This window comes from Trematomus bernacchii, unplaced genomic scaffold (assembly GCF_902827165.1).
Source record: "Trematomus bernacchii unplaced genomic scaffold, fTreBer1.1, whole genome shotgun sequence".
NCBI classification, from domain to species: domain Eukaryota; kingdom Metazoa; phylum Chordata; class Actinopteri; order Perciformes; family Nototheniidae; genus Trematomus; species Trematomus bernacchii.
In genome coordinates, this window is record NW_022987727.1 from 13,046,452 (window position 1) to 13,069,777 (window position 23,326).

The 23,326-nt window shown below is 40.7% G+C and overlaps 1 protein-coding gene across 1 annotated transcript in view; it reads right to left on the minus strand.

Moving 5' to 3' along the window:
* Positions 1–486: 486 nt before the first annotated feature.
* Positions 487–23,326, minus strand: part of LOC117493978 (potassium voltage-gated channel subfamily KQT member 2) — a 35,060-nt gene continuing 12,220 nt past the window's right edge. The window contains exons 2-15 of the mRNA XM_034144575.1: positions 22,817–22,907; positions 22,611–22,737; positions 21,511–21,686; positions 13,306–13,431; positions 13,077–13,187; positions 11,802–11,897; positions 11,601–11,695; positions 10,963–11,022; positions 9,661–9,690; positions 8,011–8,195; positions 5,025–5,130; positions 4,282–4,413; positions 2,420–2,513; positions 487–1,866 (exon numbers count right to left, since the gene is read on the minus strand). Of these exons, the coding sequence (XP_034000466.1) occupies positions 1,024–1,866; positions 2,420–2,513; positions 4,282–4,413; positions 5,025–5,130; positions 8,011–8,195; positions 9,661–9,690; positions 10,963–11,022; positions 11,601–11,695; positions 11,802–11,897; positions 13,077–13,187; positions 13,306–13,431; positions 21,511–21,686; positions 22,611–22,737; positions 22,817–22,907 (2,272 nt within the window). The 3' untranslated portion in view covers positions 487–1,023. The remainder of the gene's footprint in view (positions 1,867–2,419; positions 2,514–4,281; positions 4,414–5,024; positions 5,131–8,010; positions 8,196–9,660; positions 9,691–10,962; positions 11,023–11,600; positions 11,696–11,801; positions 11,898–13,076; positions 13,188–13,305; positions 13,432–21,510; positions 21,687–22,610; positions 22,738–22,816; positions 22,908–23,326) is intronic.

Sequence of the window (23,326 nt, forward strand, 5' to 3'; positions counted from 1 at the left end):
AATCAAGGTGATTTTGTTTCATAAAATGTCTAAATGAAGTGTCATAAATCACATTTAAGAAATTCAATAAAATGACCCCAATTAAGATAATAAATGTCCCTAAATAGCTTTTTTCTAATTAAACAAGATCTTGACAGATGCAATGCAGTTAAGCGTTGCTTAAAGGTAGGGTAGGTAAGTTTGAGAAACCGGTTCGAGATCGCTAGAATTTGAAAATACACAACCGGAGAAAATCTGCCACTTCCTTACAGAGCCCCTCCTCCAACACACACAAACTCGCACATGACCAATGAGGGCACAAGATAAGTTTGTGCACAGATGGAAGGCTGACAGGCAGGTAGGCCATCCAGTTATTTTAGCCGGGCCGGCTAAAATGATTGGTCGTGCTTTTTACAGTACTACGGCTTCCACAGATGACATTTTTTTATGGATTTTTTGTCAAAGCACTTAAGATATTCATTGCTATCGGGATGTTAAGAGTATTCCATGGAATATAACAAAAAGTGTATCTCGAGCCGGTTTCTCAAACTTACCTACCCTACCTTTAATAAACAAAAAAGGTGATACAAACGACCCTTTGATTTTATTTTCAGTTATAAACTGCTAATTATAACCATACGCCTAAAGGTGGAGTCCGCTATTCTAATCGAATGCAACTTTTGTCAACTTGAGTAAATATCTCCCTTTGAGTTTGCTAACCGTCTGCTCTGTGTTTGTTCTTTCACAGCCCTGGTTCTGTAAGTGTGAAAACAGCAAAGGGACACAACACCATTCCAGCCAATCAGCAACCGGGGGCAGAACATGGATGTATTTATAAAGGGAAAGGCAGTGGGAGGGATAGTAAATCTGGAGCAGGGTATTTGTTGGTATTGAGTTCAAATATCAACAACCTTTCTTTAGAATCGCTGACTTAACTTTTAACCTTAAATAGCACGGTCAGCAGCAACAGTCAGTCAGTTGGCTACAAGGTCACATGATAGGTCACCTGATGCGCCTCTGCCGGGCGTAGCAGTTCTTCCTGACCTACTTCAGTCCGGGCCACCCCTTTTCTCCGCATGTGACCTCTCCGGTGAATGACAGAGGTGAGGGGGCGTAGAGCTCGGAGTCTGTGTCTGATTCGCCCTCTGCTATGAAGGGTCGTACCCTGGCACAGATTGAAGGAGCAGCGGCGGCTGCAGGCGCTGCGTTGGCGCCCCTTCCTGAGCCTGTGAAGAAAGTCGGCCCAAAGAAGTCCTCCTTTGCCTGGGAGATGCTGAAGCCGCTGAAGGAGCGATCCAGCTCCTCGTGGTCAACAGACGGGATGGATAGAGAAGTATCGCTCTCTACAGCGGCGGCGTCCTGCTGGCACCTCGGCCTCCGGTGGCGCCTCCTGCTCTGGGAGTCGCTCTCTCTGCTGCCCGGGCCAGAAGAGCCTCGCTCGTGAACTGGAGCAGGTGGAGGCGGGAGGCGGAACAGGTTGGGTGAATGGTCTCTGCTGCCTCCCACTGGTGATGGGGAGTTGGCCACGCTGCTGTTCCAGGCGGGCTGGCTGAGGGGGTGCTGCAGCTGGTGCTGCCAGGAGGTAGAAGCGCGGCTGTGGCTGCCAGAGGGAGTGCCCATCGATATCGGCACAGAGCGACCCAGTAAAGGATCTTTCTTTTCCAAAGAGCTGTCAGAGCAGGGGAGTTCTGCAGGTGAGCATACCTGCACCTCCTTCTCCTCCTTCAACTCCTCTTTGCCCTCCTTCTCCTCCTCGGGGCTGTGGTAAGGCGGGGCTGGATACGGCTCTTTGGAGTTGAAAAAGGCATCTGTTTCTGATCGAGGGATGCCCATACGTTGCACGTACACATTGACCAGGAAATCTAGTTTCCTGTCCATAGAGACCACCTGCAGGTAGACAGAAAAACATGTACGGAAGGTTCTGACAGGCACCTGTCAACAAAGGATTCTGGTGATACAGTTTCTTGATCTAAAGTGTTTACTCTCCTCTATTGACGATGACTTAAAAAAGTAAAAAATATTTTATTTATTCAACAGTAACGTTTTTCTAAGTAACTAATGCAGATGCTCCAAAGGGGCGTGGCCAGCAGCAGCTCATTTCCATTTAAAGCTACTGACCCAGAATCAGCACTTTTGTAACAGGTATGAGGCATGGCTACAATGGGTGATCTGTTTGGTATTTTGAGCTAAACACTTCAGAGAAATGTTTTGTGTAGATATGGCTATTGTTCAAATATAGCATAATAGGTGAGCTTTAAGTCAAAACACAGGAGAGAAAACTAAGACCAGACAATGGTCTTGGACAATATATATTTTTTTCACTTCCATAAAAAGGTATTCATACCAAGTATTTAACAATGTTTAAATTCAGAAAAACAATAGTGCAAATAATCCAACTCATAGGCTACTACTTTCCCACAGCTGGAAGCAACAGCCCTACCTGCTTCTCCACTTTCACCAGACGTCCCATCATGCTCTGGTCATCTGAAGCCTCTCCGTCACCTTTGGGCCCTTTACCAACTATCTGGTCAACTCTAGCATTTGAGAAAAATGATATCCGGTATTAAAAAACACTCTGTTCTGCCACATGGGTTTAAACTTAAGAAGTGTATGATGCCATAATGTGAACTGGTACATGGAAAGTAGGTTTACAGTAGGTTATATGATGCTCATAAAGCTACAAATACTGTATGTTTAGAATGAATGAAGGATGGCCTAATATTTGAGCATTTCCTGAGGAAACATTGATTTCAGGTGGACAGTGTGGACGCATGCTTTATGAGATGAGGCGATATTGACAGTATGTGAATATGGGGTATATTTTATCTAAGGGCCAAAATGCATCACTTGGCATGCTTTTGTTTTGCTTCATGCTTCATTTCCATTGCATCCTGCTGGGGGAGCCGTCCTTCTATCTCTCCAATATGAGAACAAGCATCTAGCACTATCAAACCCCTGTTGAGTGAGGCCATATGACATGGCTCATTAACATTGAGTGAGAACAGCTGATATTATGTGACGAAAAGGTACCTGCACAAAATCCCTTAAAGAGGACATATTATGCTCATTTTCAGATTCATAATTGTATTTTGTTCGAGTACTGTGACTTGTCTTAATGTTTAAATGGGTCTTTTTTTTCTCATACTGCCAGTGCTGCAACATCTCTTTTCACCCTCTGTCTGAAACCAGAGCCCAGTCTGCTCTGATTGGTTAGCTGGCTGGCTCTGTTTTGATTGGTCAAATGCTTAGAGATGTCCCACCCAGGTACAATGTGTGGGAGTGCTAGCCAATAGAAGGGTGAGTGTGAAATAGTGATGTCACAAAAAACGATATAACAGACTACAGGAAAGGGAAAGCCCCAAAAAGCCATGATAAGGCCCCTTGAAGATGCAACTATTTTATATTTAATAAATTATGTATTTTAACACGTTTTTTTTATGATATAAAATGTAGCTTCATCTCAGCATGTATAATCCAGCTCAATGAGACAGGTCAAGTGGCTTGAACTCAAAAGGGATTCTGTCAATCAAAATAATAAGGCAGCATGTTACTGCCTTAATGTTTAGACTATAAAGAGCAATATGCTGGTAACATTCTAGAGGTGCAGTCTATTGACCTAACCTAGGACCTTCAGTGGACTTCTTATGGCGAGGTGTTGAGGGGGGAGGGGGCCCCACAATCATATCTATCCTGGCAAGGCACACAGAGACGATATGAGTGCAATGCAAAATGAAGCAACGCGGGAATCACATCAGCTATGGAGAACACGTTTTCAATATATTCCACACACACAAGACATACGGTGAGTCTGACTTGCTTCGTGGATGAGGAGTGCATGTTTTTCGCTGTTGGAATATATTTATTCTACATGTTAGACCTTCAAGGGGAGCAAAATGTGAGGGACTTAAAACAATGTGATTTATACATCAATGTTATATCTAAAAAATGGAATTGTGACGCATTCAAAGCTGAAGTGGATCGTATTTTGAGATATAAATGTTACGACTGGGAACACAACACATGTCGTTGGACAAATGAAACAGGCAAATCAATGACAACATGTGTGTATCCAAAAACACTGGATTACTGAATCACAGTTCTACTATTAACACTCAGTTTAAACTAATATTAAACTTAAGATATGAGTCTGAAAATGCTTCCAAGTATCTCCCATATCCGTCCTGATATGTTTGAACTCACAGTGAAAGTGACAGTCAGGCAGGTATTCACTCTGAGGAGACCTAGAGATAAGTGTGGTTTAGATTTAAATTGCAACATAGTGTGTTTTGAACGTTCACTTGCCTGGACTGCAGGTTCTTGATACGGGACAGCATGTCCAAGTGACCTGCAGAGTACTGCTCGATCACGTCCATGACATCATAAGGCCGCAAGCTCTCTTTGAACCGCCTCTTTGACACCAGAAACTTCATGATGCTGAGGGGGGACACATTATTTTCTCACATGAAACACAGAGTACGTGAGTAGGCTTTTTTTCACAACTGATATTTAGTGGAATGGTGTTGCATGGGCCAAGGAATTACCAGTTTGGTGTGGATGCGGACATATTTATTTTCTACCTCCACAAAGAGGCTCATGTTTTAGGATCGGATCGTTTTGATGTGTTTTTTTTTACCCAATTATAATGAAAGTTGTTGGAATGGTCGAGCTTGGGCCAAGAAAGAACACATTGTATATTGAAGCGAATACAAATTATATTTTCACTTGGTTTAACATTTTGCGATGACCTTGGCGTGGCATTCTTGTATTTTAATGTATCTGACTGTATGACTTCATGCACGTTCAGACTTAGTGTTTACCACATTTGCAAATCACAGCTATTCATTTGTCAGGTACAATTTTATTATTGCTTATAAATGATGTCCAAATCTAAAAAAGCAATGTTTTCCGTTAATCACTGTTTGAGCTTGAAGCCTGCACCATTGGTGGAAGGAAAAGCCATAAACATCATTCATAGTTTTCTTTCTCCATGGGTGAAATAAATATTGCAGAACCATCAAAAAAAGGGAATAAAAGTGATTCCTTACCATATTGCCCTTATTGTCACCCTCACACCTGGAGGTAATTCCTGAGTGAGAAACTCACAGTGGCAGCTCTTATCATCACCAATTTCCTCTCCTGGGAGGCTGGCCTCTACAGAGCAAAGACAAGGACACTCGTAAACATTATGAAATCTGCTTTCACACCCAGCATCCACCGCAGAAGCAAAGCAGGGCTGTTTGCTTGAACCTTTCAAGGAGTGCACAATTCAATTACCAAGTTGGTTTCAAGCCAGCTAGCCAGCTTGTGAGGGTAGTGACGGTCTTTGAGGAACAACAGAAAAAAGGACTTGGTGCAGAATTGAAGGATAGTGCTGATGGGATAAAGCTTTTCTAAAACCTTCCATAAAAGTACTCTCTTCCCACCACCAATAACAGGCTAGATTAGCATTGTAATCTATGGATTTAGTTGCATGTCGCACACAGGCAAGGGTTTCAAGGCCTAATCATAGTTAGTTACTAAGTGAGATTTTGGTAGGGAAAGTGAGGTCTCTTCATGCAACATCGAGCATGGGTCAAATTTGGATTATCTTGGCGCAACATGACTTGAACCCAAATTAATTTAGCCTCCCATTTATGTAAAAAGAATACTATAATCTTACAGCTCTTACAGTCTTTATAAATACATGCTTGCTCTCAGCTAGTATCATGCTTCAGTCTTCAGTCATCGTTGAGGGGGGGGGGGAATAAAAAGGGTTCATGTCAAGTAAACAAATCTCAGCAGTTCTCAACATGCAGGTTTGTCAGACCAGTAAAGCTAACTTTTCTTTAAATGATTTTCCCCAAAGAGGACAACCAACAACATATCCCAATGTCTTACTTATTAAACCTTCAATTGCTGCAAAGAGAGAGAGAGGAGAGACATGGAGAAAGATTTGTTATGGATTCTAGTCGGATGACAATGGCAGACAAATCACTTCCAAACATGGGAACTGGTTTAGTCCACTGAATGATTTCTGACTCATGTTTGAGTCAGAAATCTCTTCTCTTACATTTACCTGTAACAAACCACATATATCATACAGCTTCATGTAACATATATGGTAAAGTAACAGCCAGACAATACAGAGTAAATCAAAGTCTAAATTGAAGACATGTCATCATGACTTGTCTAACCTGGAGAACTCTTCAGTCCAAAGTCTCCATCCTGCCTTTCAATCAGCACTTTAACATGCGATGAATTGGAAGAAGAAAAATAACTGATGAGAATTGGTTCAAATTGTTTTAGAAACAAGAAATGAAAAGTATATTTGTTGATAGTGACACAGTGGCCTCGAGGACATGTGGATGCAGTTGGGTTGCCTAGCTATCAAATGATGTCTGGACACCAACATCCAAATATGTCTCCCCCGCAAAACATTGGAATCTTGCCTTTAGTGCCGAGATAATCTCCCTGTTTGCCACAGATGTTTGAATGCATGCAGTGGAAACAATATGGCAATATTACCTGCATATGTCTGTACAATTACTTCGAAGAGGCTTTATTGTAATACAATATTTCTAAAAACACACAGCTTGTGACATGAGTGCATGAAGCCTCACAAAACTATATGATGAATGTCCTTCCACATCAACCCAATAACTGTTATGTGGAAAACTCTAGTGTTATCAATGTAAACAAGAGTCCAGCAAGCTGGTTTACTAAATACAAAAACAGCATACTGTACATAAAGGTAAGATTTGACTTAATGTCTGGATAGACCAATAGGCCGATATTAGCTCTCTTAAATGCTAGACAACATTTTCTGAAGTTTGAAACACTGAGAAGACTAGTTTCTCAGCAATTAAACAATAAGCAGTTTACATTGGCTTAAAGGAAGAGTTTGACATTGAAGCGATTGTGCCTAGTGGCTTTCCTGCTGGGATTTAAGATGGGATGATTAAAAGTCAAGTCAAAACAGTTTATTTCAACAGCCAAAAATCATAAATCACTTGTCTTCTTTCTAAAGGCCAGCAGGGAGCAACTTCACTGGTTGAAAAAAAAGTCTGATTGTATAGACGTCTTTGAGAAAATTGTCACTACCAAGGCGTTGATGATCATGTAGTTGTTCTAAAAGACACTTTAAAGGTAGGGTTGGTAAGTTTGAGAAACCGGCTCGAGATACACTTTTTGTTATATTCCATGGAATGCTCTTAACATCCCGATAGCAATGAATATCTTAAGTGCTTTGACAAAAAATCCATAATAATTAAAAAAATTCATCTGTGGAAGCCGTAATACTGAAAAAAGCACGACCAATCATTTTAGCCGGCCCGGCTAAAATAACTGGATGGCCTACCTGCCTGTCAGCCTTCCATCTGTGCACAAACTTATCTTGTGCCCTCATTGGTCATGTGCGTGTTTGTGTGTGTTGGAGGAGGGGCTCTATAAGGAAGTGGCAGATTTTCTCCGGTTGTGTATTTTCAAATTCTAGCGATCTCGAGCCGTTTTCTCCAATTTACCTACCCCACCTTTAATGATTCAGTCGTTAATTTGTTGTAGTTGTTTTAAGTATGTTTTTTTTTAAAGACAAAATAAGTATTCCAATTAGTATAGAAGTTTACATGAATGATGGATGCTACTTTTCTACCAAGCTAGCTAGTTAGCATTAGCATTAGCTAGTAATTCAGCTAGTCAAAGCTTTCTCACAGCTCCTCCCTCCTGTCCAGATTACAGTAATCTAGCTAGTCACTCTTCCTCAGCTCCTTCCTCCTGTGCAGATACAGTATATTGGTCACTAGAACTACTTCCAAAATGTCAAGCTTATTTTAAAGCTGCTTAATGTTTAAGATGTTTGATTGAGTTTAAATTCTGTTTCAGAGAATTTCTATCTTGACATGCACACAAATTTAGAGAAAATAAACAATATATTTTACTATGAACTGTTGTTCAACTTTAACCCTAACCTGTTTCAACCCTATCTCTTGACAAAAAGGTAGTGGTAGTGATAGTGTTCTTCTAAACTGATTATTCTGGACTGTGGAGTTCGCTCACCCTCTGAGTTTTGGCGTGAGGCGCTGCCCCGGACTTTGAAGGCGTGCTTTGGCCCTCGGTTCTTCTCATTGAAACTCAAGCTCTTTGCAACTTTGCTTGGACTGGCCTCGGCCCCCTCCTCCGGAGACTGAGCTTTCCCCTTGGAAGGACTTGGGAACACCTTGTCCTTCAGGCTGGGCTTCCGACTACAGAGAGTAAACAATAACAAGGAAATGTAACTATGTTTTTGATGCAACATTTAATTAAATACACTCTAACTAAATGTCTTTATCCTACTGCTTTCTTGTGCAAGTGTAATCTTTATAATTTGACAAATTCTGCGCTGATGTGATAATAAATCTTACCTCTGTGGAAACGTAAAATTGGGCAATGTCCTACAGCAGAAGGAGTCCATATACGAACATAGTGGAGCATTCAGTGGGTCAGGCAAGCAGCAGGAAGCTAAAAGCAAGCATGCATGGGAAGCAAAGTGACACTGCACGTCTCAAAAAGGCCGAGCTGCGGTCTCACTGTGTGCAAAAAAAGTGAACATAAATCATGCAAAAATAATTCACCATCATACTGTGAGCTCCGCCTGATACACGGGAACTGGTCAAAGGAAACGCATTAAGTATTCAGCAATATGCACCTTGCCTGCTGAACAGAAGTTTGCTGACTAGGCAAAAAAAAGGTAGCAAGCAAATAAAGTGCATAGAGACATTACTAAACAGAAACCATACATCAAGTGTGACAGGGCGGTAAACAGGGATGTATATCTGCATTATCTTTCAAGAGAAAAAAGGTATGTCACATACTATGTTTCACTAATCTATATTTTTAAGTCCTTTCCCTCGATGTGTTTGAATAGGTAAAGGAAACAGAGGTAGGAATGGAAGAAAACATACAGACTTGCAGTGCAGACTTAGTATCTGTGCAGCAACTATACCTAATAGTTCTCGGGCAGCACCCGCAAAGTCTGTCTTTGTGTGCATTTTCACTACTGCAGTGGTGGGTAGTAGAGGAGACACAAAAAGATAAAGTAGCAGTGGATACAGTCACAAAAACAGCAGTGTGTGTGCTATACTGTGATGCCAGTAACACTTTATTGTGACTGATTTATAATACATTTGTTGTATATAACTTGCAGTTAGTTGAATTTATTTTTCCTTTTGTTACTTTTCCACATGTGTAATGAATTTAAATGCCTGCTAGTATCTTCCTAGGGCATAAAATAAGCAAATAGTTTATAAAGGACCAAGTCATGATAAAGTGTTACTACATCTTTAAAGATAACACTTGTTTCTTTTGTCAAAAACAATGTGATATATATCAAGCTCCGAAAGTATTCAAAATCACTTTTTTCCCCCCAAGCTGATGCTGAAAGCCAGAGAATCAAAGAACAGCTTAGTGGTGAGAAAGTGGGCATGAGGCCAAATTCAGCTGATCTTTGGTGCACCATGTGAGCAAATGCAGCATGACCGTTCTTGAAGGAGTTACTTAACATACAGACACATCCATGTCGGACACGCAGGACTTACAACACACACTCACACACAGATATACTGTACACACACACTCCCTCAAGAAGAGTGCCTCAGCAGCAGCTAAGAGCAGATTTGAAGAGAAGCCAAAGGGAGGTGAAGAAAAATAAAATGCTAACTGATCACAGACCTGGGAGAGGTTTCAGCTTGAGAGTCCTTCCTATGAGGAGAGGAGAAACTAACTGTTACACGGTGAAAGTCGTCATGAGTTACACTGTATGTTATAATTAACATCGATCCATGTTGTTAAGGTTGTGGTAGATTAGCCCTGGAACATGTTCAGAGAAATATTAAGACAAGTTGCTAGATGTAAAAAAGTGTGCTGCTTCAAATTCAATGTACATACAGTATAAGACGAGATAAAAAAGATAAAAAATGACATGAGCCATTTAAGCCATTTTAGGCGGCTAAAACAAGCTTTGAAAACAACATTAAAATATTGTCACTGCTCCTAACACTAGGATGGGTCAAATGCAGAGATCTTTTGTCCGGCAGTGGCTCAGTCAGTAGGGGCTTGGACTGGGAGCCGTAGGGTCGCTGGTTCAAGTCCCCGACCAGACCTAAATATGGAGTGTGGACTTCTACTTGGAGAGGTCCCAGTTCACCTCCTGCCCTGCCGTGGTGCCCTTGAGCAAGGCACCGGACACCCCCCTTCCCCCCCCACTCCCATTGCTCCCCGGGCGCTGTACAATAGCTGCCCACTGCTCCTAGTACTAGACTCCTTGTACTAGGATGGGTTAAAAGCAGAGGCCAAATTTCACTGTGTGTGCTGTGTGCTCTGCATGTGTGACCATTAAAGAGGGTTTCATCCCTCCCTATTCTTCTTCAAATTCTTCTTGTCACTTTATATGGTACATTTCAGACAATGAGCAACACAGACTTTAATTCATAGTTTAGCTGTCTCTATCAAATTAATATAAGCATTTTATTAGAATAAAAAAGAGGACATACAGAGCTTTCGGGTCTCAAAAGTAAAGCCAATGCCAAAATGTCTCAAACCTGCATTATCTCTAATGTCCAGCAGGGGCTGCCCTATTGGTCAGAAGCATAGACTGTATATGATCAGAAGTCAAATTGTATGAAAAAATCACCTTACTTGTCGCTTGATTTATTACCACTCTATACATGTTCCAACTAGTGAGTTTATGGTCTCAATCCCTAGTTTGAAGTCTTCTTCGATGCAAGACATGTGTGTGGCCCTCAACAGTTGAATTATCAAAGGTTGTCGTTTTGCTTGATTGCCAGTTAAGAAGTGAATTTTTTTTTTTAGTATCCCTTTTTTTTATTAAATATGCATTTTTCTAATCCAAAGGTTATTTCTTCACTGGCAATAACCATTACCCATCATCACTATGCTCCCCATTATACAGTGTAAGCATCCCAGCATCCTTTTCATTATCATCTTCGGCTTTGTCAATGCTCATGTTTTTACCTGAATGACTTTCCCTTCAGATTCCTCAGCAGGTCCAGCTGATTCAGAGGTGGAATGAGTCTGGGAAAAGACAAAGAGCATTTCTGTCAAGGAACTTTCAACTCAATGTCGAAAGGTTGAAGCTCGCCGCTGGGCGCTTTTAGTTTGGCAGTTCTCTATTCTGCTGGTCATCACCTTTTTACCTACAACTGGAATGAAACCAAAAAACAGAAGCCATTTTCAATTAGAAAAGACAAGCAGCTTCTTCTAGACACATATTAGTCAGAAAAGTGTGCCGTGAAAGTCTGGCATGGCAGCTCAACTGCTGATTCATACAGTTGGGCAGTGAAATAGGTGGTTAATTTTACAAAGTAGCCACTGGCAGTGTTTGTCTTTGGAACTATGTTTCAAAAGAGGTGTCACTGCCAAGACACCAGCATCAGCCACTGTAAAATTACCCTTATTTAAGCAGAAAGTGAAAGTCACACCGGTGAGCGATGCTTCAGTAGTATCTGATTCAACAAATGAGTTTAGAATACAATAAGACAAAGAATCAGATTTCCACTTAGCTTAGTTTTCAGAGAGATGGCAGAATGTGATATGGGAAAACAGTATTTATTGAAAATGTAAAGCATTACTCAGACATATCCATCACTTACCTGTACATTGGGATCGCTACAGTCTGCTCGTAAAAATCCCAAGTGTACATCAAATCTGTCCGGGAAAGGTTGGTAGCATAAAACCTCCAAGCACCCTGAAAAGAGACAGGAAACGACTTTTAATCTTTTCGTCAGAAGCACAACCAGGAATAAAATCTGCTGTAAATCCCATAAATTGTGTTGTTATCATTCAGTTTTTACCTGGATGAGGCCTGCTGCAGGGGTACGTCTCTTCTCAAAATGTTTCTGCCTGTGTTGCTCTTGTACCTTCAGGGCAAAGCCAGAACCCAGGATGCCCTAAACGATAAAGGTATCTTTATTGACCTCTATTGGCCAGGAGTTGGAATCGCAACTCCTTCAACATGTGGAACAACTTTCCACAACAGAGAGTAGGGAGCTAATACAACTATACAGTAAGATGGCATATGACAGATGTCTACAAAGCCTTAAGGTAATATGATTGTTTGATACAATTATTTCCTTCCCACATGGCAAAAGTAAAGGCTGTTTCCTGTTAACAGAATGCTGATACAGCAATCATATTTGTGTTGGACCAGTTTTAACTAAAAGCTTACTGCTGAGTCTGACATTTTTAAATCTCAGGTGAAATGCCAAACATTTAGCAGCAAGTGACAAACACATCAGTGACTGGAATTATGTCATTACAGTAGGTGAGAGCTTTCTAAATGTGAAGGGACACATGAGCAGTGTTTTTGAGGAAGCTTTTAGCTGGCTTCTATAGTCTAATTATCAAAGAAGACAAATACTCTATAATATTCTAGACTGCTTATTTTTCTGGGTGGGATCATAAAAGACTGAAAAGTTTTTAGGTAGCTGGGGATCACTACATTATATTAAATATTCACATCCTTTCAATATATCACAGCAGAAATGTAATTACAAGAGAAATACAAATATAATTAATGATGGGAACAATGGCTGCATACTGTTTAGGTACTCTAGGTTCAGGGCCCTAGTATTGTGTATGCTGGTTCACTCAGACCATGGATTGATTACTGAAAGAAGAATGTCTCATGAAGTGACACATAACAACTAAAAATAGACACAAAAAGACCACAAAGTCACACAAAACAACATACAAAATACACAAAACAACAGCAAAAGAGGCAAAATTACTGTTTTACATTATAAAGAAGTATGTCATTTTGCCACTTGGTGGCAGCGTGGCAAGCTGAGAATACCACTTCCTTTTTAGATGTTTTTGTGCTAACCAACAATTGGCCATTTTCACACAATCAGTGGATGTAGAGGATCATCTTTTGCATTTGGGGTTGTTTTTTTTATGACCTGATGAATGTAAGTCTAATTTATGCTCTCTGTTGATAGTCTCTATGACGCCATGTGTCTTATGGAGGTACAGAGCAGTTACACCACATTGCTGATCACTTAACAACATAGAGACTTAATTAACACAAAAGAAACCACGACACTGGGTTCAAAGTGTGTCGTACTCACAGCAGGAAGTGCAAAGAAGGCCACCCCGATCATGCTGAACGCGGCTGCCAGCATGCGACCATTCCAGGTCTTTGGAACCTTATCACCATAACCAATGGTGGTGAGAGTTATCTGGTGAGAAGATAAGTTAAAGTCACTCTGATTCGTGGAACAGGTTGCATAAAAGAAAGAGAGGAAAACTGGAAATAAAATGTGTAGTATAAGACAGACCCTTTCCCCCCTGTCTTACCAGTCCCCACCAAAGGGCATCAGCATAGGTCTCAAACTCAGTATTTGAATCTTTTTCCACGGAGTAGACCAGGAATGAAGCCAGGATGAGGCACAGGAAGCCGATGTACCACGCTGTGATGAGCTCCTGCAGGGAAGACCAATACAGTGAGCGGCAGGGAATCTAAAGTAATAGTGTCATCGAAGAAGCCTGGCAAAGTGGTGATGTAACCTCTGTAAATTGGTAAAAATGGCCTTTGTAATAATATTACATTACATTAGAAACATAATTATGTGAGTCCATTGTCCTCTGCGGTAGACCAAGCACTTCATAATAACCGTCTTTGTTTCCCTCGATGCTTCCTCTCTCCGTCTCACCACATCACACAAACAGTTTTCCACTATCTTGTTAGTGCAAGCTGATAATTCAAAGCTCATTAAAATAAAACTGAGAGAAATATATTTCCATACCATGACAGGATTACTGTCACTGAATTAACACGGTGGAAAATAAAGCACTATTAGTTTTAACCCCCATGGTTTAAGTCCCATGTGAAGACCACTTTCACCCAGGAGACCACTGTATTGATTGACTGTAAAATAAAACGGCAACGTTAGGCCTACGTCACTTTTATTACATTCTTAACTTACATACACAACTTAACTTAAATATGTAACTTAGGAAATGTAACAAATATAGTTATTTTCATTTCATTTCATTTAATCGTTTATTTGAAGAGGGACAGTGCACATTGATGAACATTTAAAACAAATAATGCTTTAAAAACGTAAACATGCCTGATTTTAGCTTTGAGCTAGTTTCCATCCGTAGTCCCTCACATACAACATTTAAGAACATGACATTTATATACATAGCAAAATAAATACATGATATGCAGGAAGAGCATGAGCAGCATACAAGCATTTACCACATGGCAGTACAATGTAGCAGCTACGACATATAAAGTGCAAGAGAAGATAAAAGTGCTACATCAAGTGCAAGAGGAGATGCCCCTGTATTGAAGTGCATCTAGCGGTGATTGCACGTTTGTTTGTTTGTTTCTCAACCATTCTTTTAGTTGACCTTTAAAACTGTTCAAAGTGGGACAATCCCGTAACTCAGTTGGGAGGCTAGTCCACAAAGAGCTGCCCTTAACCAGTTAAACCCCACGGCCCAGCGGGCGAGGGCAAAACGCAACATCTTGCAAGAAACAGCGTCTGAGGGCTTCTTAATATTTAACAAACTATGAATGTGTCATACCCACTTAATGGGAAGAAACTCAGCTATCAGACAATATTAATCGTTTTTAGCTAAACGAAACAAAAGGGTAATAACAAAGGCTCTGAATTAGCCCTGAGCGAAAAAATGCTAACGCACTTAGCACAGAACTCAAGGTAAAATACCCTTATCGGATCTGCACAAAAAAGATATCGATTAGCAAGCTGAGATTCCACAGATTCCAGACATATCATCAGAACTCGCGGCCAAACTACAAGAAACAACAACAAAGAAATGTGCTTTACGGAGCCAAAACGGCTAAAAACGTCTCACCTTAGCTGTTGTTCTGATCAAAAGTTGTGTTCAATGGCATTAAAACGAGAAAAACGCTGCTGAAGGTTAATCCATGGGTTTGTTGGAGTCGGGAGGCCTGTTAATTTATTCCGGCAATTACTCAGACCTACTAATTGACCTAACAGAAGCTATTAGGCGCGTTCACACCGGAGTACTTTGGAGTACTTTTCCCACAATAGTTCATCAGAACTACGATATATTTGCGTTCACACCAAAAAGCCCCAGGAACTAAAGTAGTTCAAATTAGTTCGTCAGACCCGCTTTTCAGTCCCTGCTAGAGAGCAGGGACTGTTGTGGGAGAAAATAGTTTGTACGTCTGATTGGCTGTGCGGAATGCAAACCACGCCCGTTTGACTCTGAATTTTTTTTTGGAAGCGGCCATTGTATTTGCTCGCTTCGGCCAGCGCACTCGAAGAGATTACTTTTGTGAAAGCAGTTATTATAGCAACACTAAATAAATCATCGGAGCGGTGGAGTGATGAGGATGTGTCGGCGCTTCTGGCGATTTACTCGGAGTACGCGAAGCGCCGCATTCAGAAGCTTCTACTGAATGCAGTTTCCGTGGCTCAGCAAAGTTAGCAGACCTGGCAAAGTCATGTCGGGACGACTACGAAGGTAAAATAAAATACATGCACTGCACTGTTTTAATCTGCACAATACTGGTCTTAGATGTACTTTTATTTGCTCAGTAGATCGAGCTAGCCATGCTAGAACTTGCTATAATAGGTCCAAGCTGGCTAACAACATCTAGCTAGCTAGCTATTCTCAGCCGTCCCCACTATGAACACGTTTTGACTTGTGAATAAGTGTGCAATGTTCTGTAATTTGCTTCACTAACTCATGGCACTAATCGTGTGTTTCAGGCGAGGTGTTTCTCTCAGGATTAGAAACTAGTTTTCCCCTCCGGGATAAAACGATAATATAACGTTAGCAATTAGCATGCTAGCTGAACATAATGCTACCTTAACAATACATTGTAGTTGCTATAATTTCAAGTCATTTGCAACATTCATTCTACATGTTAATGGTAAAAGCTTAAACAGTTGATTACCTGCATGCCACAAAGACTGATGTTCTAATATTTTTGCACATTTAAGTAGAAATGTAATTGAAATTCTATTTATTTTTCCTTTTTTTTATTGATTGTTATAATTGTACTCAGCCATGTTATGTTAGATGTCAATCCACTTACACTGTAACTACTCTGGCCTTGAAAGAAGGTTACACATCTAACTGATGTCCACTAATCCCTATAAAACAAAGTTCAAGTATACATTAAGCACAAAACAATAAATTTTGTACACTGTCCCTGCCTGCACCATGTCCAATGTTGGACAATGTTGTCTCGTTGTTGCGATTAAACTGATCTTGTATCTTGCATATTTCACCTTAGGAAAGTGGGCACGCGATGACAGCTTCCTTGACACCATCATGGCGATGGACTGCCGTGCCATGGTCAGCAAGGAGAATGAGGACCTGCGTGCCAAGGAGATGCACGACGAACGCTTGCTGCATTCATTCACACAAGGCCCAGGAATCGGACGACTAGCTGCTCATGGTGCCAGGTGGAGCAACAAAATACCTTTGAGGCTGGGCTTCTGGCAGTGCTAAGCGAGCTGATTAAATCCAACAGGCCTTCAATACAAAAATTAAGAAAAACTTGTCGTCGTTGATAAACTGTACAATGACTTGTTGGGAGGCGTGTGGTGCAGTGCTCTGGTGCGTTGGTGTTCGGATCAGGGGAGCACAGGTTCAAACCCCACTGCAGTCAGGATGTCGTTGTGTCCCTGGGCAAGACACTTCACCCCAAATTGCCTACACCTGGGACAGTTAATTTTGTATTATTGTGATTATATATATATATGCCACTGTTATTAATACTGACACCTAACTTTGCACTAAGGTGTGTCTGCTGCTGAGCCTACCTATTGTTATTATATATATATATTGCCACTGTTATTATATTGTTTTGATACTACTGACACTTATTGATCTGCTGCTGATAAATAAAAGAGAACCTACATGCACAGCATTAGCATCATGACTGTCTTTGTTTAAACCAGCAGCAGTGCAGCGGTACACAGACTAACCTGTGTGTGTGTAACGTAGTTCTTCAGGTGTGGATGCTTAACATGTATGTATTTATCACAGTAAAGATGGTATACAAAAGCTTTTTAAAGAGCTTTCAACCTCATCCCATTGTCTTTAACACACATTTAACATAATAATATACTCATATTAATATACAAATATACAGTATGAGTACTGTTTTGATACTGACATTTAATCTTTGCACTAAGGTGTGTCTGCACTATTGTAATTGTGTCTGTTGACTGTGGTAAATAAAAGAGAGAACCAAATGCACTGTACAAAAGATCAGCTTTATTGTCAATTTACAATTTCCATGCTGTTCAGATGCCTCAAGGGCTGTGCGCGTGTCTTGCCCCGCGGCGATTTCTTTAGGTTGCGTCTCCCCAACGTTGCTTCCAGGCGAATACAGAGGAGTTGAAAAGATCCATTTTGATCCACTGCACATTGGTGTACGTTGGCAGTGCACCACCTTCTCCCACCAGGCCGATGTTCTATTGTTCACCCAGAGAGAGCGCGGGACACAACGCGTTCCGTAGTATTCGCATATCTGGAACACATACAAATACACAAATTAGCCCTACATAACTCCATAAATCCTACATTAGATAGTATTAATGTGATTTAATGAACGTACCATTGCTGTTCTTTGGGCGTGATAACGGTCATCATGCTCAGCTGTCCTACGGCGAAACATGTCCATAGCGTGTGCTTTTCGTGGTCCAATCCTTTTGTTAAGGCTTCTTAACCGCCTTCGCCTCCGACTCAGCATTTCTATTGCATTTGAATGGTCGATCTGTATTTTTATTTGTGGCTGAGTTATTGGCTTAAATAACTCAGTTACGAAGCTGTATAACACGACCACCAAAACGTCAACTCCATAGCGTGTCTGACTGAGGTCGGAAGGTAAACAGAAGCATACAGCGGAAGCGGAAGTTTTTTTTCTTCTTCTTCTCTCGGTTTTTTGGCGAATTGCAACTTTAAGGTGCATACCGCCACCTACTGTACTCGCCGTGAAGTTGTTTGCGGCCTGCCAGTAAACCCAAAGCAGAAGAAGAAGAAGTGACGTCAGCGGCTCATTTGCCTAATCCACCCCCAGGAACTCATTTTGGTGTGAACGCGATCTGCTTTAGTTCATCAGAACTAAAAGAGCTCTCATGAACCAAAGTTCTCATGAACTACTGTGGGAAAAGTACTTGGTGTGAACGCCCCTATTGAGTCTATGTAAGTTTACTGCCAGGCTCGGATCCACCTGGATCAGCAAGGTCTCACCTCTACTAACTCCTGAAGAACCAGGTTCAATTAATTGCTGTTTCAATTCAGACGACGCACTAAATGCTGTGGTCCTTTTCTAATATAAAACCTCAATTCACAGTTTTACATTTCTTACATTAAATTCTAACTTCAACTGGCCCACTTCAGTTGTGACATTACATTCTAACTTCAACTGGCCCACTTCAGTTATGACATTACATTCTAACTTCAACTGGCCCACCTCAGTTGTGACATTTATGGCGCATTTCCACCATGGCGCGGAGCGTGGTTTAAGCGTGCCGTGTCGTGCCGGGCCCGTTTTTGGTTGCGTTTCCACTATGCCTAGTTCCGGCCCGGGGCTACTTTTTCATTTTTGTTCTGGCCCGACAAAATCGTGGTTCTATCAGGGCCAACAAACAGGGCTGAGTGGGGCTGAGTTTGCTAAACTAGAGAGAGAATCGCTGGCAAGGGGGCTACAACTACAACAAGATGAACATATTTGACCGTGATTTAATTGTAATACACGTTTCAAAATTATGCCGAAGTAACAACATACTGATACCGGTTAGTAAAAACCATGAATTAATGCTTTGACAAGTCTGCAGACAGACGGCAGGCGAAAAACCTTTTAAAATGCGCGTTGTCTAAATGGAGATCGGCTAAGCTAACGCAATATATGCTCCGACCGTCCACACTCACAACAACGGCCTATACAGACATAAATAAACCAGCGACTGTACTCGCCATGACACAGACAGTCTGTGGTTTGTACTTGTTTAACTTTTGTCTGGTTTCTGAACAGATATGAGGAGCTGTGAGCTTGAGTGCTAACAGCTAACGGCTGATGTTGGTTTTCTGGGGTGCTCATTGAAGATGACGTCACGGCTCCGCCTACACTGCGTTACTATAGATACTACCCCAGTTCCTAAACTGTAATGGAAGCGCAGCATAAAGTGAGCCAGTCCTAACAAGGCATAACCATACCGAGCGAGGCCGAGCGAGGCCGTGTAGTGGAAATGCGCCATTACATTCTAACCTCAACTGGCCCACTTCAGTTGTGACATTTAAATTCTAACTTCAACTGGCCCACTTCAGCTGTGACATTACAATTCTAACTTCAACTGGCCCACTTCAGTTGTGACATTTAAATGCTAACTTCAACTGGCCAACTTCAGTTGTGACATTTACATTCTAACCTCAACTGGCCCACTTCAGTTGTGACATTTAAATTCTAAATTCAACTGGCACACTTCAGTTGTGACATTTAAATTCTAACCTCAACTGGCCCACTTCAGTTGTGACATTTAAATTCTAACTTCAACTGGCCCACTTCAGTTGTGACATTTAAATTCTAACCTCAACTGGCCCACTTTAGTTGTGACATTTCAATTCTAACTTCAACTGGCCCACTTCAGTTGTGACATTTAAATTCTAAATTCAACTGGCACACTTCAGTTGTGACATTTAAATTCTAAACTCAACTGGCCCACTTCAGTTGTGACATTTAAATTCTAACTTCAACTGGCCCACTTCAGTTGTGACATTTAAATTCTAACTTCAACTGGCCCACTTCAGTTGTGACATTTAAATTGTACCTTTTAAATTCTTCCGACAGAATTTAGAGGAATATCCTCATAAATGGTCGGTGATAAAAAACACATTAAAACTTTCATTCAACAATACATTCAAAATCAAAGTCAATTTCAGAGAACTTACTAAGGAAAACCCCCGCTCTGGAGCTTTCTCCCTCTCAACCAGTGCTTTTATGCTCCACACAGGGACAGAAAACCAAAGACACACCTTCATACGTGGGGAAAGGTCATGGCCTCTGGTGTGCAGGACTGGACATGTCCAGACATATTCTCCTATGGTATGGCCTAAACCCATTTTGGGGCTTCAGTACTTTTCCATTGAGTCAGGGGTCTCCTGTGCACAGCTTGCTGTGAGTGAAGACAACTGTCTCCCCTCTTTAAACAGTAACACCCCGTAGTGATAAACTATAATAGGCCTTAAACTCAATTTACCAAACCCCTTGTGTTTGTAAATACTGTGATTATAGAACAACATGAAATATAATGCATTTTCATTGTGGGTTATACAAGAATATATTTGATTATATTTGATTATATTAACTTTCGTTTTAATTATTCAACTTAATATGGAGACCTCAACAGGTTCCAGATATATGGCAAATATACCCAAATGACCACAGAGTTGGGTTTTGTTTTTTCTAAACCTCTCTAAAAAGGTCAAATTTCACTTGTTTTGCATCAATCTTGATACACGGTACTAATTATATGTTTTAGTTTGGATTCCTAAAGCTTTTAGTCTACTATCCCATCATTCAAGGGTGGTTTTCACTATAAGTAATGGGTTTTTTTTGGACGGAGACTACAATTTACAGTTTTTTACTATGTTCAATCTGAATTTACTTTAAAAATAAAAACATCTATATTGATTCTGACTTTTCTACATCCAACTCACAAGTGTATCATTGCTTTGAGAAAAAAGATTATTAAGTTACCCCTTTTAGAAGTGAAGATATAGTCATTTGTTCTGGGCATGTCATTTTCAAGCCTGAAACCTGAAAAACATGCTTGGGGCTTAACAGTTTTGATAGAACATTTTTGACAGAAAGTGGTCCATCTACGGTGGACTTCACAGTCTCCTCTGGTTTCTGACCTAGTGCAGCATCCAGTGTGTTTTTTGTGGATGAATTCCCCTAAGGGAGGGGGTGCCAGTCCATGTAAACATTTATAAAAAAAACACATACTTTTAAAATACTTAAAATTGTCAAAACTCAAGAAATTGTGTTTTAACCCAAACCATGACATTTTACTAAACCTAAATAATGTTTAAAACTGCAACTGTGACCTGGAGGAAATAGGTTTTACTTAAAACGTAATTAATAATGTTTTTTGTTGTAGCCAAAGTCATCCTTTTGCCCTGGCTTAGCTTATTTAAGTCCTTTCACTTCCTCTGCATGTTTTCTAGGTAAAACAATAACACATGTTTATATTTACAGTAAATTAATCATCTAATCAAAAGCTGGAAGTGGACATACATCAATGATAATACAGTAAAGACAGTATTCAAAACATTATTTATCTTAAAATATGTTTTTGTAACCTTTACCTACCATACATTTCAGTGTAGTTAATGTAACTGCAGAGCACAGTAGATATGCTTGTTAACACCACATCTGGCTGGCTAATATTACCAACACTGTGATCACACCTTTGAGAAAGGTGTTTAAAAGACGGAGCGTTCAACTCTTATTCAACTTCTACAGTAAATCTTGAATGATGTCACCTTGCTGTGGGCGTAAACTACAGATCCCAGCAGCTTCCAGGTGCCCCCCCGGCGGTCCATACGCAGCATGCGCAGGATCTGCAGGAATCTCAAACTCCTGATGGCCGAGGTGGCGAACACATTGCCCTGAGAACCGGCCGCCAGCACTGACACGGAGGCGATCAGCACCATGATGTCTGGAGAGAGAAAACACATCACAGAACTCTGAACACGCTGGGGAAGATACAGATCCCCGATCAAATCAGAGTGAATTACCAACACTTTACTGAGTACAACGAGGACCAATTTCCTTGTAATTCAAAAGTTGCTTAGAGTACTTAGAAGCAACTAGAAGAGTCAAGTTTTCTTGAGTTTTTTTATGTTCTGTTAATGGCAACCAATATGGAGAAAATGATGGTTATTATATTCAGGACCAAAGCCTCCAGCATTAGAATGAATGGAAAAAACACAGTAATGCTTCTTTGTAATGTTTTATGAGCAGAGATGGCAAAAGTACACACATCCTTTACTCAAGTAGAAGTACAGATACTTGTGTTTAAAAATACTCTGGTAAAAGTAGAAGTACTGACTAAACTTCGTCACTCGAGTAAAAGTAAAGAAGAATGGGCTTCGAAATGTACTTAAGTAAAAAGTACCCATAACTACCAGGTGTTTTAAAGAGTACCTGACCTCCCTTTATATTAATAGAACAATATGTCATTGTTAGCTAATGAATGTTTCCATGCTGAACAACGGCAACATGACAACGTTTTCATTGGTCCCTCTTCTTTAGAGAAGACCAGGAAATGATGGATACACGGATCGTGTTCAAATCAATAGGCACGCAATGACTCTAAATAATAATGATCACGCCACCAAACACACATTTAAACTAAAGTAACCAGCCTGTTTGGAAAATGTAAGAAGTAGAAAGTACAGCTGTTTGTGTTAAACATGTAAGAAGTCAAAGTAAAAAGTCGTCAGAAAAATAAGTAGTGGAGTAAAGTACTGGTACCAGAAAAATGTATTTAAGTACAGTAACAAAGTATTTGTACTCCACTACTCCCCACCTCTGTCTATGAGAGAGCAAGGGGACATCCAGCCCCACTCTGTTTTCTCACCTATGACACAGAAAGGCTTTCTGGCGAACTTGAGCCTCCCTCTCCATTCTCTGTACCGACAGCAGCAGCCAGCCGCCCATATCCTCACGATGTACTCCACTCCAAACACCACGATGGTCACTATTTCCTGTGGAACAAACCAAAGCGGCAAAGTTAACCCTGAGACATGTTTGTATATGGAGTACAACTAATGAAATGGTGCCTACCAGGATGTACAAGGCACTCTCTGAGCTATTCTTGAACTCTCTGATGGTGGCAAACACTGAGAGGATGAGACAGGAGAAGATCAAGAGGAAGCTGATGGGAGGAAAAGCACAAAAACAGTTATTGCTTTTTATTTTAAGGTATTTCACAGTTGTTATATCCTTTTCATTCATTCAGTGAATCAGTCTGCATAACCATATAAATAAAGCATGTGTGGTGTCAGTTTCTTAAAGGGGCAGTTCACCCCAAATCAACCAAATATTCTCAATTACCCTAAGGTATTTAAAAGATGATTATTTGCATTTTTCACCCCGGTAAAATGGAGATGAACGGACATTCAAAGCACTGAAAAAGGACATTTCAATAACTAAACAGCATTATGGCTTTCAGAAACCCATTTCGATGAACCACATACCGTTGTCAACAGTTGCCATAAGGACTTTATTTTGTTGGTTTAAACATTTAAATTAAATTGAAGAATGAAGAAAAAACATGTGCATGGCTTGATACCA